The sequence below is a fragment of the Salvia miltiorrhiza genome, chromosome 1 (assembly GCF_028751815.1).
Source record: "Salvia miltiorrhiza cultivar Shanhuang (shh) chromosome 1, IMPLAD_Smil_shh, whole genome shotgun sequence".
NCBI lineage: Eukaryota > Viridiplantae > Streptophyta > Magnoliopsida > Lamiales > Lamiaceae > Salvia > Salvia miltiorrhiza.
In genome coordinates, this window is record NC_080387.1 from 66,009,410 (window position 1) to 66,023,778 (window position 14,369).

At 39.5% G+C, this 14,369-nt stretch overlaps 1 protein-coding gene across 1 annotated transcript; it reads left to right on the forward strand.

Annotated features, from left to right (window-relative positions):
* The first annotated feature begins 1,222 nt into the window (after window positions 1-1,222).
* Window positions 1,223-4,394, forward strand: LOC131005120 (cytochrome P450 71A8-like). Its single transcript, XM_057931934.1, has 2 exons — window positions 1,223-2,358; window positions 3,617-4,394. Exons 1-2 carry the CDS (start codon window positions 1,465-1,467, stop codon window positions 4,223-4,225), a joined length of 1,503 nt encoding a protein of 500 aa, XP_057787917.1. The 5' UTR covers window positions 1,223-1,464; the 3' UTR covers window positions 4,226-4,394.
* The last annotated feature ends 9,975 nt before the right edge of the window (window positions 4,395-14,369 follow it).

Below are 14,369 nucleotides of genomic sequence, written 5' to 3' on the forward strand. Positions count from 1 at the left end.
ATGGGTTATGAAGTAAGAACGATAATTATTTGCTATGAGGAAGGAACCGACCAGTAATGAAACTCCTTAAAACTCGAGGTAGCATGGAAATTGTTTATCTCTGCCTCTGACTTAACTAAAATAATAAACAAAACATACACTTTCCTAATTTTTCAACGAAATTTTATTGATGATTGACATAAACAACATGGGCGAATTCACGATTCTGCAAATTCGAACATTCATGATTCAACGTACAACTAAAGTTGCATATCGATCGCGATTAAATCTTTAGGAAACTGACAAGTAGCTGCTACAGGCCGTTATATATAGTTGCATTGAAGGTATGAGTATCCAGGAAACTTCTATCCTAAAATTGTGGATGTTTTAAAAAGGGTATTCCTTTATGAGTAAAATTTTGAAGTAGCCAAAATGAAGCATAAAATACAATTTATGGCCACACATTGAAAAAACATAAATTTTAGCCATTTTTATTGATTTGGACGTTTTTACCCTTAATGAGGCGGACCGGGTAGGATCAGGCACGCGGGTCGCGTGCCGGGTCGGGTTAGGCACTTATGGCACTATTAGTGCCATAAGTGCCAAGATTTTACTTTGGTTTTATTTTAGATTTTCGTTGGCACTTATGGCACTAATAGTGCCATAAGTGTCATTCGTGCAACACAAATACAGAAACAACAACATCATTTAAACCCTAAATGGAACATCTAAACCCTAAATGGATAATCTAAACCCTAAATGGAACATCTAAATCTCAAATGAATAATCTAAACCAATATCCAAACCCTAGGGGAAGTGTGCACTTATGGCACTTATGGCACTAATAGGAGAGAGCGGCAGCCGCTGGAGAGAGAGAGGGAGGATCTCCTCCACCATCGCCGCGAGAGCTCCGACGAATTCTCCAAGCTCGGCGCCGCTGCCGCGCAGCCGCTGGAGAGAGAGAGAGAGGGAGATGAGAAAGAAAGAGGAGCCGCTGGAGCAGATAGAGGGAGATGAGAAAGAGAGAGGAACCGCTGGAGAGAGAGAGAGGGAGATGAGAAAGAGAGAGGAGAGAGAGAATGGTAGAATAGTCTTGACATACAAAAAATGGTCAAAATTTATGTTTTTTCAAATGGCGGACAAAATTTGATGTTGTATGTTGAATAGGGCCATTCCGCCCTATTGTTTCTTCCTTTATTTTGTTTTGTTGAAATGTGATACAAAACACATTTACTTATTTAATTTGCTCGGTTCAACAAAAAATTATTGATGATTTTTGGAGTCCTATCTGCAAATTCAAACAATATTATATTCATGCTTTTTGGAGTCCTATTTCAAATCTCTTAATATTGTTTTGATGGATAGGTACATCCCCTGTATTATAAAACTATATGATTGTCAACCTTACTATTTGTGGACATTTATTCGTACCCACTACTTAAATGGAACCTTACCACAACAGCAATACCTTATCCCAAAAACAGAATGGAAGAATTTAAAATCAATCTCTTAGTATTTATCACATTTGCAATCCTGCTATGGTCCATTTCAAAATGGCTCCTGAAACCTTCCGGAAGCAAGAACCGACCGCCATCGCCGCAGGCGCTGCCGGTGCTCGGAAACCTCCACCAGCTGAGCCTCCTGCCCCACCGCGATTTCCTCACCCTGTCAAAGAAACACGGGCCGTTCATGCTACTCCACTTCGGCCGCGTGCCGGTCCTGGTGGCCTCCTCGGCGGATGCAGCGAGCGAGATCATGAAAAACCACGACATCTCCTTTGCAGACAGGCCCTTGTACAAAGCTCACAGGAAGATCCTGTACAACGGCCGCGACGTCGTGTTCGCCCCGTACGGCGAGTACTGGCGGCAGGCCAGGGGAAACTTCGTGCTGAAGCTGCTGAGCAACAAGAGAGTTCAATCTTTCCGGCCCATCAGGGAGGAGGAGACGGCTCTCCTGGTGAGGAAGATTCGAGAATCTTCGGGAGCGGTGAATCTGAGCCACATGTTTTTCAAATTTACTTATGACGGGGTGTGTAGGTCGGCTTTTGGGCGGACATACAGCGAGTCGGAGAAGGGGAGCAAGTTCCTGGTGCTGATGACGGAGATGACGGAGGCGTTGGGCGCGATTAGCATCGGAGAATTCATCCCCTGGCTGCGTTGGGTCGATCGCATCACTGGTTTTGATAAGAAGGTGGAGAGGATTGCGAATGGTTTGGATGGAGTGCTGGAGAGTGTGATTCAGGAGCGGTTGGAGAATCTGCAGGTGGAATCTAATTTCGAGGAGAAAAGTGAAGTGGATTTTCTTGATATCTTGCTTCAAATTTACAGTGAGGGTGGTGATGTTTCGGGCAATAGGGATACCATCAAAGCAATAATTCTGGTAAGTTATCGAACCATAACTTATACTCCCTCCGTTCACGAAATGAGTACTCATTTGTGGACGACACGGGTTTTAAGAAATGTATGGAGTGTAGTGTGAATAGTTTAAGGGTCCCACTTTTTTAGTGTATTAATTAAAGAGATGTGTGGGGTACACTTGCCAAAAAGGAAAATGAGTACTCATTTCGTGGACGGACGAAAAAGAAAATAGGGGTACTCATTTCGTGGACGGAGGGAGTATTAAATGATAAGAGAGAAAAAACAATGAATGATAAGTCATATCATAAATATGCACCTAACGCTTTATTGATATGACTTTCGCTAAGGTATTTCAATTATTCGTTGAAGTTATTTAATGTTTTGCGCGGTAGCTATTTAATTTCTTAGGATTTGGTGTTACCCACCTTATCCCTAAAAATTGTGGTTCAATGGAAATAATATGAGTTCTAAGAAAAAAAATGTGGTAATTATGTTTTGAGTGGAAATTGAGTCTCACCCTTTTTATGAACAGTGAATGAGAAAGTTTGTGAGGTCATTTTTTTTTAGGTAAAGTTTGTGGAGTTATTTTCAAATTAAAAAATATTACAATTTTCAGGCACGTACCGATATAGTAATAAGAAAATAATTTTTAGGAAAGGAGAGGGAGTATTTTTTTTATTAGCCTAGGGATTTGGCCTTGTATGATCTTGAGGATTGGAGCTTTTCACCAACATATACTGAGTTATTGTTACCTTCAGGAAGCATGCTCCTTTCATTAGTAAAAGAAGTGGTCTCCTGTGTAATCGGGTTTCGAATGACACTACTTCAACATGTAAATGACACTTTAACATTTCACAGTATCATTTGTATGTTGAAATAGTGTCATTTGTGTAACCAGTTACACAGGAGTTTTTGTGTTAGTAAAAAGGAGACGCTAATTTTTAAAAAATAAGGAATATTAACTAATTTTATTTTGGAAATTTTATTTCATTCCGTAGATATTATTTCACTAGGTATATTTAAGATGGAGCATTCCTATGTGAGACAGTCTGTGTGATGGTTCAAAATACTTAAGACACATCATCATCTATAAATTAAATAAACCACAATCTTTTGGCTGGAATCTAAATACTTGACGACGTCTGGCGGATTTGTTTGTCAGACGATCTTACTATACGCAAATTTGTTAGATTATGGTAAATGAGTAAATATTTCATTAATTTGTTAGCAATGAAACACAAGATTTAATAGGAAAGAATTGTTTTCCTTATGATGTGGAGGATGTGTTTGGTGCGGGGACTGATACCTCGGCCGTGGTGCTGGAATGGACGATGACTGAACTCCTACGACATCCAACGGCGATGCAAAAACTGCAAGACGAAGTGAGAGGAATCATTGGACAAAAACGAGACCTTACAGAAGATGACATTGACAAAATGCATTACTTGAAAGCCGTGATCAAAGAATCTCTCCGCTTGCACCCGCCGTTTCCCCTTCTCCTTCCCAGAGTAGCGACCCGAGATGTGAAGGTAAAGGGCTACGATGTCGTTGCAGGGACAGTCGTGATGGTTAGCGTTTGGGCCATAGGAAGGGACCCCGAGCTGTGGGACGAACCACAAGAGTTTATGCCAGAGAGATTCTTAAATTCTTCCATAGATTTTAAGGGTCTTGATTTTGAGCTGATACCGTTTGGTGCCGGGAGAAGAGGCTGCCCGGGGATTACGTATTCCATAACCATAATCGAGTTCTTGGTGGCCAATCTTGTGGCCAAATTTGACTGGGAATTGCCTGATGGAGTAAAAGGAAAAGATCTGGACATGAATGAGGGCCCTGGGATTACTGCGCATAGGGTTGTTCCTCTTCATGCAGTTGCTACTGTGATTTCTTAGTTTGTATTCTGATGCATGTGTTTTTGTTTGAATCTTGGTCAAATTTGTATTTATGGTTTGTTGGGTATAAATTGTTTCAATGTCAAAGGGTGTTGTTTTAATTAGGACTTGTCCAATGTGAACCATATGAAGTAAATAAAAACTTTTTTCTAATATAGATTTTAGGAAACGATCTGAATCATTGATCTTTGTATTATAAGGTTACACAAAAAGAGATAATATTGCAACACACAAAAATCAGTATTATAAAAGAATTTTTTTGTGAATATAATTAAAAAGTATTATTGTATATATATCAAATTGTGTTTCAACTTTATATAAACAATATAATGACTACTATGTACGTAATTTTACAATAGTGTTTTTATTTATTTATTTATTTTTGTGTGGAAACGCAAAAAGGTTTATTAAGAAGCAACACAAATACATCCAGGAAGGAAGACCAGCCACAAACAACGGCGGCTCAATCCACACATCACGGACAATAATAACATGAAACAAAAATTACAATAGTAAATTCTACATTAATTTTTTTTTTGTTTTTGGCTTGGGGGTGGGTGGGGTCGGGGGTCTGGGGGGTAGACATGGCAGGGGAGTAAAAAAAAATTTTCGTTGGCACTTATGGCACTAATAGTGTCATAAGTGCCTAACCCGACCCGCGTGCCTGATTCTACCCGGCACGCGACCCGCGCTCCTGACCCTACCCAGTCCGCCCAATTAAGGGCAAAAACGTCCCAAAGCTATAAAAATAGCCAAAATTTATGTTTTTTCAATGAGTGGCCATAATTTATGTTTTATGATTCATTTTGACTATTCCAAAATTTTACTCTTAATTAATAATAAATGCGGCAAAAAAGAAAAAAAAAATTAATCACAGACATAAATCCCAGGGAATGAAACCTCTCTGCGGTGAGTGTGTCAATACGTTGAATAGCCTCATCAGTGAGATATATTTTATGATCTCCAACTGTCCCATTTCTGAAGAATGAATTGTATGGCAATGGAAACCATGTGGGAGATTCCTGGGACTTGTTGACAGCATTGTTACTTAGCACCTGAATGCTACAGCTCTTGACAATCTCTTCCACCTCATCTTCTTCTTGAAATGGAGATCCTAAGTGAGAAATCGCCCAGTTTCTTGACATGACCATGTGTATCTTCCATCATCTCCTCGTAAGTGAGAAACGCGACATTCTCGGGCCTTTTCATGCTCAGCTCTCTGTACCCAATCACATGATCATAGTAGGGGTGACGCAGTTGGCTTCTCGATGTTCCACTTCCTCACAAAATGCCACATGGAGACCAGGGGCGGAGCTAGGGGTGGGGCAGGGGGGTCACTGGGCCCCACTGGGATTTTAAAAAATACTAGGATATTTTTGTAATTTTATATTAAAAATAAAAAATATATAATTTTATCTACATCATTATCTTGTTGAGCTATTTTATACTGTAATTGATATGTAAACTTTAGAGTTAAGACTTTTAGAATAAGTAAAAACATAATTAATTTATGCATATCATGCTTGGATTGGATTCTAGAGATTTTTTTTTTGAATTTGATATTGAAAGTTACTTTGCCTTACAAAGTTTCATGAGATTTTGGAAAATAAAATCACAAACTATTTTAAATTTGCAATTTTAACGTCTTTTGAGTGTGGCGAATTAAATCACTATTTTTTTCAAGTTTTGCAATTTTGTCCCCCTGTTTTTTCGATCGCTAGAGTATTGAATTGGAGCTTACATGATTAGTAAAAACGACGACGTTTTTGTGAGGCTTAAACGACATTGTTTCATACCATTTCAATTAAAAATTTCTCCAAATTAGAGATTGTATCATGTATTTGCATAGGCCATTCGATATGAGCGGAAGAGAGCTAACTCGATATGAACGTGAGTGGTCTCGTAATGAACTCAGTATGTGTAGCTAAGCCTCATACATAAAGAGGAAAGTCCAATCCCTCCCTGAATATAGATAGAAGTTGAGCCAGAAAAAGGGCGGCTTGCCGGATAGATCAAAATTCAACCGGATAAGTTCACCACATGTTCTCTGGGGCCTGCCGCCGCTAAATCACCCTACCTTTCTAACTCTTCGTCTTAAGAAATATATAATATTCAATATTTAGTAATTTTATTATAAAATACATTGTAACATGAATATGAGCTTGAAAATCTGTTAAAATGTGTTTTTTGTAATTTAAATAATATTATAATTGTGTTATTGATTATCATTTTTTTTAGGGTTAATTGCATGTAATATCATGAACTTAACGCGAAATCCAAATTTAGCACGAATTTAAAAAGTTCCAATTAATATCACTACCTATGCCCCGTGTCCAATTTTAGCACCGTTTTTTGACGTGGCTTGTCGGCACATGCTTCGATCCTACGTGGCTTGCCGGTACAAGCTTCCGACCGGCGAGCCAAGCTCTCTCTCTCTCTTTCTCTCTTCCGCCGCCTTCACCCTCACCTCCTCCTCTTCCACAGCCCACGCCTCTCACCTCCTCCTCGCGATTCCGGCGACGAGTGCCGCCGCCTCCACCCTCACCTCCTCCTCTTCCACCGCCCACGCCTCTCACCTCCTCCTCGCGATTCCGGCAACGAGTGCCGCCGCCTCCACCCTCACCTCCTCCTCTTTCACCGCCCACGCCTCTCACCTCCTCCTCTTCCACCGCCCACGCCTGTTCGCTATTTATTTTCACCACACCGCAAGTATACGGGTAGTTGCAATATATGGAAGCAAGGTCGTATCCCACAAGGATTAGTAGTTCAATCTAGTGATTATCTTAATTCATTATGCTAGAGCTATTTAGACTAAACAATGAGGTGAAAGGTTCAATTATCTAGCAATTTCAAAGACTAATAAGATCAAACAAACAAAGAGAATTAAACAAGTGATGAAGGTGATTTAGGGACTAGGCATCAATGGACAAGTAATGGATTTCAAATAGCTCAATATTAATCTTAACATTCCTAATTATCTAGAGTGATCTCCCAACTAGTTCTAGCCCCCTCCCGGACGACTAAAACGGTAGATTACGGGTCATAGTTGCCGTCCCCGGTCAACTTCTAACCTATAATTCCCAAAAGCACACAAAGATCGACAAACTCTCACCCAACTCTCAACCTCTCGGTTTATTGAGTTGATATGTTTCAAGCACCTAATCTATTATGATTATCCTCTCCCGATTCAAAACATAAATTGGAAATGCATAGAGAGTGGCCAACAATCCATACAAGATATAAATCTAGGGCTTGAAAAGATAATAGCAATAGAAATAACTAAGAAATATATTGAGCATAACATTCAATCCAATACAACATCCATCTAGCCTAATCCCCAAACCAATGGGAAATTAGCTTAACATGTTCAAACACAATAAATCAAAGTTAAAGGTGTACATAAATGAAAGAGAGAGTAAGAAATGACAAATCCTATTAATGAGCTTTCTTCAATCTTCTCTCATCTTCAATGCCTTCAATCTTGGTGAAAAAATGTGGTAATGGAGGCTAGGGTTTGGTGTGGAGGAATTGGGGAAAATGGAAAAATGGGTGAGGAATGAGTATGAATGTTGGGGATTATGAATAGTGTGAGGAAAAGGGGAAAAATGGGGGTTAAGGGCTGAAAAACGCGACTGGGGCCCACTTGGGGATGCTCCGCTCTTTTCCCGCGGTCACGGCCCGCGTCCGCGGCCTTCAAACGTGGGGGATGCTCAGGGGACCCGCGGTCCCACCCCGCGGCCGCGGGTGGTGACCGCGGGTGTCTCCTGAGTCGGGGGCAGCTGACCCGCGGTCCCACCCCGCGGCCGCGGGTGGTGACCGCGGGCTACTGGGCGTTTTGCGCAGGCCGCTCGTTTTGCTCCGTTCTCCCTCGTCCGGACTCGGATTTGGTCGCCGTTTGCGCTCACGGATTCCTCTCGAGACGTACTTCAATATCATATCTTCAAAATCCTCCAATTAATCATTGATGGTTCCTGAAATTACTCCAAAACTACACCAAGATATCAAATCTTCATAAAACTAAATATTCGGGCACAAACAAGCATTCACAAGCAAAACATGAAGGGAAATGACAACAAAACATGTGGAATTGAGGTACGAAAAACCATGTTTGTCAACCCCCCAAACTTAAAGTGTTGTTTGTCCCCAAACGACGAAGAGAAGAGAAATAAAAGTAAACAAACATGTGAGCATGAATTGGTGTCATTTTAAGGGCTTCAACAATTTTTTCAAATGAGTATCACAAGTAGATGTGCATTCCAAGAAGTCACAAGTGATAATGAGTTCAATATTATAGCCTCCAAGCTTGAGTCCTCACAAATGTGGATGTTTCAATGATGCACTCGACTCTCAAGTGTTTAGATTGGACGTGTTTGCACTCAAATTGAATCATGTATGCAATCTACCATAGGCTTGCCATTTATCCTAACTCTCTATACTTCAATGTGTTATAAATAATGATCAACAAGGGCTTTTCTTTAGGTTGCAATGAGGGCTCTTTGGTGAGGTGAGGTGTTTATAGGCAAAGTGACTCATATATAATTCCCAAATTGAATAAGTCATACTCACCATTGTTCTTTTCAAATCAATCAATAACCAATATCCCCACATTTCTTCTTTTTCACCCTATGAATACTTATCAAGATCATGATTCAAAAGGCAAATCACTCCCCTTTATACTCTTTTATTCACATTCATTTTCATTTCTTTTTCTTTTTTTTTTTCTTTTTCTTTTTAAGCTCATAGGGAACTAGTGATTTTCACTCAATCAAAGCTTGATAAGCAATTTCAATCATTTCCCAAACATTTTCATCAAAGTAACCACTAACAATCTAAGTTCTACCCATCATTGGTTAATTCAAAGAAATGCTACAAGGCACAAAGAGGGTAAACTAGGATCATATGAGAATTTGGACACAATTTAAGTCAAGTGGCTAACAAGGATGGCCTTAAATCACTTCAATATTAACAACACATCTACTTTTATTTTGCAAGAGAGGACTCATGGCAAGTTCTAGAGATCAACACACATGCTCAAATGATTTACACTCAAGAACAAAATGAGATTGTAAATGTATGACAATCAAAGGCTCAATTCTCACAAGCTCATTTCTTTTTCAAGTTCTTGGAGGTACAACATTTAGCTCATTGTCACAAGTTCAAACTCTACATGCAAAATCAACATGTGATACTCAACAATTTCTTTTCAAAAGCAACATTCATATCATAAGCCCAACACACATTTCATCCAACTCATGTGTTTCAACAATCAAGCTCAAAAACAAAAGACAAGGAAAAGCTAAAAAAACATAGACAAAACTAATTATTGTAACATAACTAAACTAACTAAATAAATAAACAACGGATAAATGAGATAAGTAACCCATCTTCACCCTCCCCCCAAACTTATTTCACACAAAGGAGAAATAAGTTTGGATGAAGGAGAAAATGGTTACTTGTCTCGTACTCACAAACGAGGTGGAGGCTTAGGCGGTGGCCATTTCTCATCAAATTTGCATGCTCCATCCACCGCGACCCAAAAATATGGTGGCTTTGCAATTCTTGAGACATCCCGGGCGTCATGATAATCTCGTTCACCATCTAGAGTATCACCACACTCAAACAATTCCTTATTAGGCAAATCAAAATAAAAATCAAAAGATGAACATAAATAAAAGTGAAAGAAGCAAGCCTTCGTAGAATCGCCCGTGTCGAGGTAAGGATCGACAAAATTTATGACTTTGCATTCTTTGAAGCTTGTGCAGTCTTCATCTTTTTGGAATTGTAGAGGTTGCATTGGAAAAGTTGGGCTCTCGACTTCAAGGGATTTGGAGAATTGATCCTCATCTTCTTCAACTTCTTGAGGCTCTTCACTTAGCATTGGCATTGGTTCCTCATACAAGGTTCCATTTTGTAGGCTAATGGCCATGCACACATCATCAATTCGCTTTTGATTTTCCATAGTGGTAGCCAAAGACTTTCTTTGCTCTTCTAGCATAACATCCGAGTTTGCTATACTTTTTTCTATCCAAGCTTGTGTAGCTATGAAGCATTGTAGAAGATCGTCTCTAACATTCGGTTTCTCCTCTTGATAGTACCGATTTCCCCCTTGAAAGCTTTCTTTAGTGAAATAAGAATTTTCATAATTCCAACTATTGAAATGGTCCTCATACTCCAATGGTGATTGCCACTCCATGGCATTGCACCCCATGTCATAATACTCGCCATAAGAAGGTGTGGGTTGGAAGGCTTCTTGAATAAATGGTTGCCTACAATTTCTTTTTGCTTCTAAAACTCGCAACTTAAGTTGCATCATCGCCAATTGTAGTTCGAGTTGCTCAACCAACTCATTCCTTCCATCATCCATTTAATATTTTTGGCGTTGTGTAACAATTTTCTTTTTCATCACCCTACCAACCAACAAAACAACGAGTCAAAACAAACATCTTAAGATAGAAAACAAAAATAAATCAAGTAAAATGTCTAAAGTAGTTAAGCACAATGATTCAAAATATCACAAACAATCAAACTAAACTAATCCCCGGCAACGGCGCCAAAAACTTGTTCGCTATTTATTTTCACCACACCGCAAGTATACGGGTAGTTGCAATATATGGAAGCAAGGTCGTATCCCACAAGGATTAGTAGTTCAATCTAGTGATTATCTTAATTCATTATGCTAGAGCTATTTAGACTAAACAATGAGGTGAAAGGTTCAATTATCTAGCAATTTCAAAGACTAATAAGATCAAACAAACAAAGAGAATTAAACAAGTGATGAAGGTGATTTAGGGACTAGGCATCAATGGACAAGTAATGGATTTCAAATAGCTCAATATTAATCTTAACATTCCTAATTATCTAGAGTGATCTCCCAACTAGTTCTAGCCCCCTCCCGGACGACTAAAACGGTAGATTACGGGTCATAGTTGCCGTCCCCGGTCAACTTCTAACCTATAACTCCCAAAAGCACACAAAGATCGACAAACTCTCACCCAACTCTCAACCTCTCGGTTTATTGAGTTGATATGTTTCAAGCACCTAATCTATTATGATTATCCTCTCCCGATTCAAAACATAAATTGGAAATGCATAGAGAGTGGCCAACAATCCATACAAGATATAAATCTAGGGCTTGAAAAGATAATAGCAATAGAAATAACTAAGAAATATATTGAGCATAACATTCAATCCAATACAACATCCATCTAGCCTAATCCCCAAACCAATGGGAAATTAGCTTAACATGTTCAAACACAATAAATCAAAGTTAAAGGTGTACATAAATGAAAGAGAGAGTAAGAAATGACAAATCCTATTAATGAGCTTTCTTCAATCTTCTCTCATCTTCAATGCCTTCAATCTTGGTGAAAAAATGTGGTAATGGAGGCTAGGGTTTGGTGTGGAGGAATTGGGGAAAATGGAAAAATGGGTGAGGAATGAGTATGAATGTTGGGGATTATGAATAGTGTGAGGAAAAGGGGAAAAATGGGGGTTAAGGGCTGAAAAACGCGACTGGGGCCCACTTGGGGATGCTCCGCTCTTTTCCCGCGGTCACGGCCCGCGTCCGCGGCCTTCAAACGTGGGGGATGCTCAGGGGACCCGCGGTCCCACCCCGCGGCCGCGGGTGGTGACCGCGGGTGTCTCCTGAGTCGGGGGCAGCTGACCCGCGGTCCCACCCCGCGGCCGCGGGTGGTGACCGCGGGCTACTGGGCGTTTTGCGCAGGCCGCTCGTTTTGCTCCGTTCTCCCTCGTCCGGACTCGGATTTGGTCGCCGTTTGCGCTCACGGATTCCTCTCGAGACGTACTTCAATATCATATCTTCAAAATCCTCCAATTAATCATTGATGGTTCCTGAAATTACTCCAAAACTACACCAAGATATCAAATCTTCATAAAACTAAATATTCGGGCACAAACAAGCATTCACAAGCAAAACATGAAGGGAAATGACAACAAAACATGTGGAATTGAGGTACGAAAAACCATGTTTGTCAACCCCCCAAACTTAAAGTGTTGTTTGTCCCCAAACGACGAAGAGAAGAGAAATAAAAGTAAACAAACATGTGAGCATGAATTGGTGTCATTTTAAGGGCTTCAACAATTTTTTCAAATGAGTATCACAAGTAGATGTGCATTCCAAGAAGTCACAAGTGATAATGAGTTCAATATTATAGCCTCCAAGCTTGAGTCCTCACAAATGTGGATGTTTCAATGATGCACTCGACTCTCAAGTGTTTAGATTGGACGTGTTTGCACTCAAATTGAATCATGTATGCAATCTACCATAGGCTTGCCATTTATCCTAACTCTCTATACTTCAATGTGTTATAAATAATGATCAACAAGGGCTTTTCTTTAGGTTGCAATGAGGGCTCTTTGGTGAGGTGAGGTGTTTATAGGCAAAGTGACTCATATATAATTCCCAAATTGAATAAGTCATACTCACCATTGTTCTTTTCAAATCAATCAATAACCAATATCCCCACATTTCTTCTTTTTCACCCTATGAATACTTATCAAGATCATGATTCAAAAGGCAAATCACTCCCCTTTATACTCTTTTATTCACATTCATTTTCATTTCTTTTTCTTTTTTTTTTTCTTTTTCTTTTTAAGCTCATAGGGAACTAGTGATTTTCACTCAATCAAAGCTTGATAAGCAATTTCAATCATTTCCCAAACATTTTCATCAAAGTAACCACTAACAATCTAAGTTCTACCCATCATTGGTTAATTCAAAGAAATGCTACAAGGCACAAAGAGGGTAAACTAGGATCATATGAGAATTTGGACACAATTTAAGTCAAGTGGCTAACAAGGATGGCCTTAAATCACTTCAATATTAACAACACATCTACTTTTATTTTGCAAGAGAGGACTCATGGCAAGTTCTAGAGATCAACACACATGCTCAAATGATTTACACTCAAGAACAAAATGAGATTGTAAATGTATGACAATCAAAGGCTCAATTCTCACAAGCTCATTTCTTTTTCAAGTTCTTGGAGGTACAACATTTAGCTCATTGTCACAAGTTCAAACTCTACATGCAAAATCAACATGTGATACTCAACAATTTCTTTTCAAAAGCAACATTCATATCATAAGCCCAACACACATTTCATCCAACTCATGTGTTTCAACAATCAAGCTCAAAAACAAAAGACAAGGAAAAGCTAAAAAAACATAGACAAAACTAATTATTGTAACATAACTAAACTAACTAAATAAATAAACAACGGATAAATGAGATAAGTAACCCATCTTCACCCTCCCCCCAAACTTATTTCACACAAAGGAGAAATAAGTTTGGATGAAGGAGAAAATGGTTACTTGTCTCGTACTCACAAACGAGGTGGAGGCTTAGGCGGTGGCCATTTCTCATCAAATTTGCATGCTCCATCCACCGCGACCCAAAAATATGGTGGCTTTGCAATTCTTGAGACATCCCGGGCGTCATGATAATCTCGTTCACCATCTAGAGTATCACCACACTCAAACAATTCCTTATTAGGCAAATCAAAATAAAAATCAAAAGATGAACATAAATAAAAGTGAAAGAAGCAAGCCTTCGTAGAATCGCCCGTGTCGAGGTAAGGATCGACAAAATTTATGACTTTGCATTCTTTGAAGCTTGTGCAGTCTTCATCTTTTTGGAATTGTAGAGGTTGCATTGGAAAAGTTGGGCTCTCGACTTCAAGGGATTTGGAGAATTGATCCTCATCTTCTTCAACTTCTTGAGGCTCTTCACTTAGCATTGGCATTGGTTCCTCATACAAGGTTCCATTTTGTAGGCTAATGGCCATGCACACATCATCAATTCGCTTTTGATTTTCCATAGTGGTAGCCAAAGACTTTCTTTGCTCTTCTAGCATAACATCCGAGTTTGCTATACTTTTTTCTATCCAAGCTTGTGTAGCTATGAAGCATTGTAGAAGATCGTCTCTAACATTCGGTTTCTCCTCTTGATAGTACCGATTTCCCCCTTGAAAGCTTTCTTTAGTGAAATAAGAATTTTCATAATTCCAACTATTGAAATGGTCCTCATACTCCAATGGTGATTGCCACTCCATGGCATTGCACCCCATGTCATAATACTCGCCATAAGAAGGTGTGGGTTGGAAGGCTTCTTGAATAAATGGTT

What these genes read in the sequence shown, in the direction of transcription:
- LOC131005120 (XM_057931934.1), top strand. Translation starts at nt 1,465, where the DNA reads ATGGAAGAATTTAAAATCAATCTCTTAGTATTTATCACATTTGCAATC. An exon ending in CCATCAAAGCAATAATTCTG is followed by an intron (nt 2,359 to 3,616) that starts GTAAGTTATCGA and finishes TATGATGTGGAG; the next exon opens with GATGTGTTTGGTGCGGGGAC.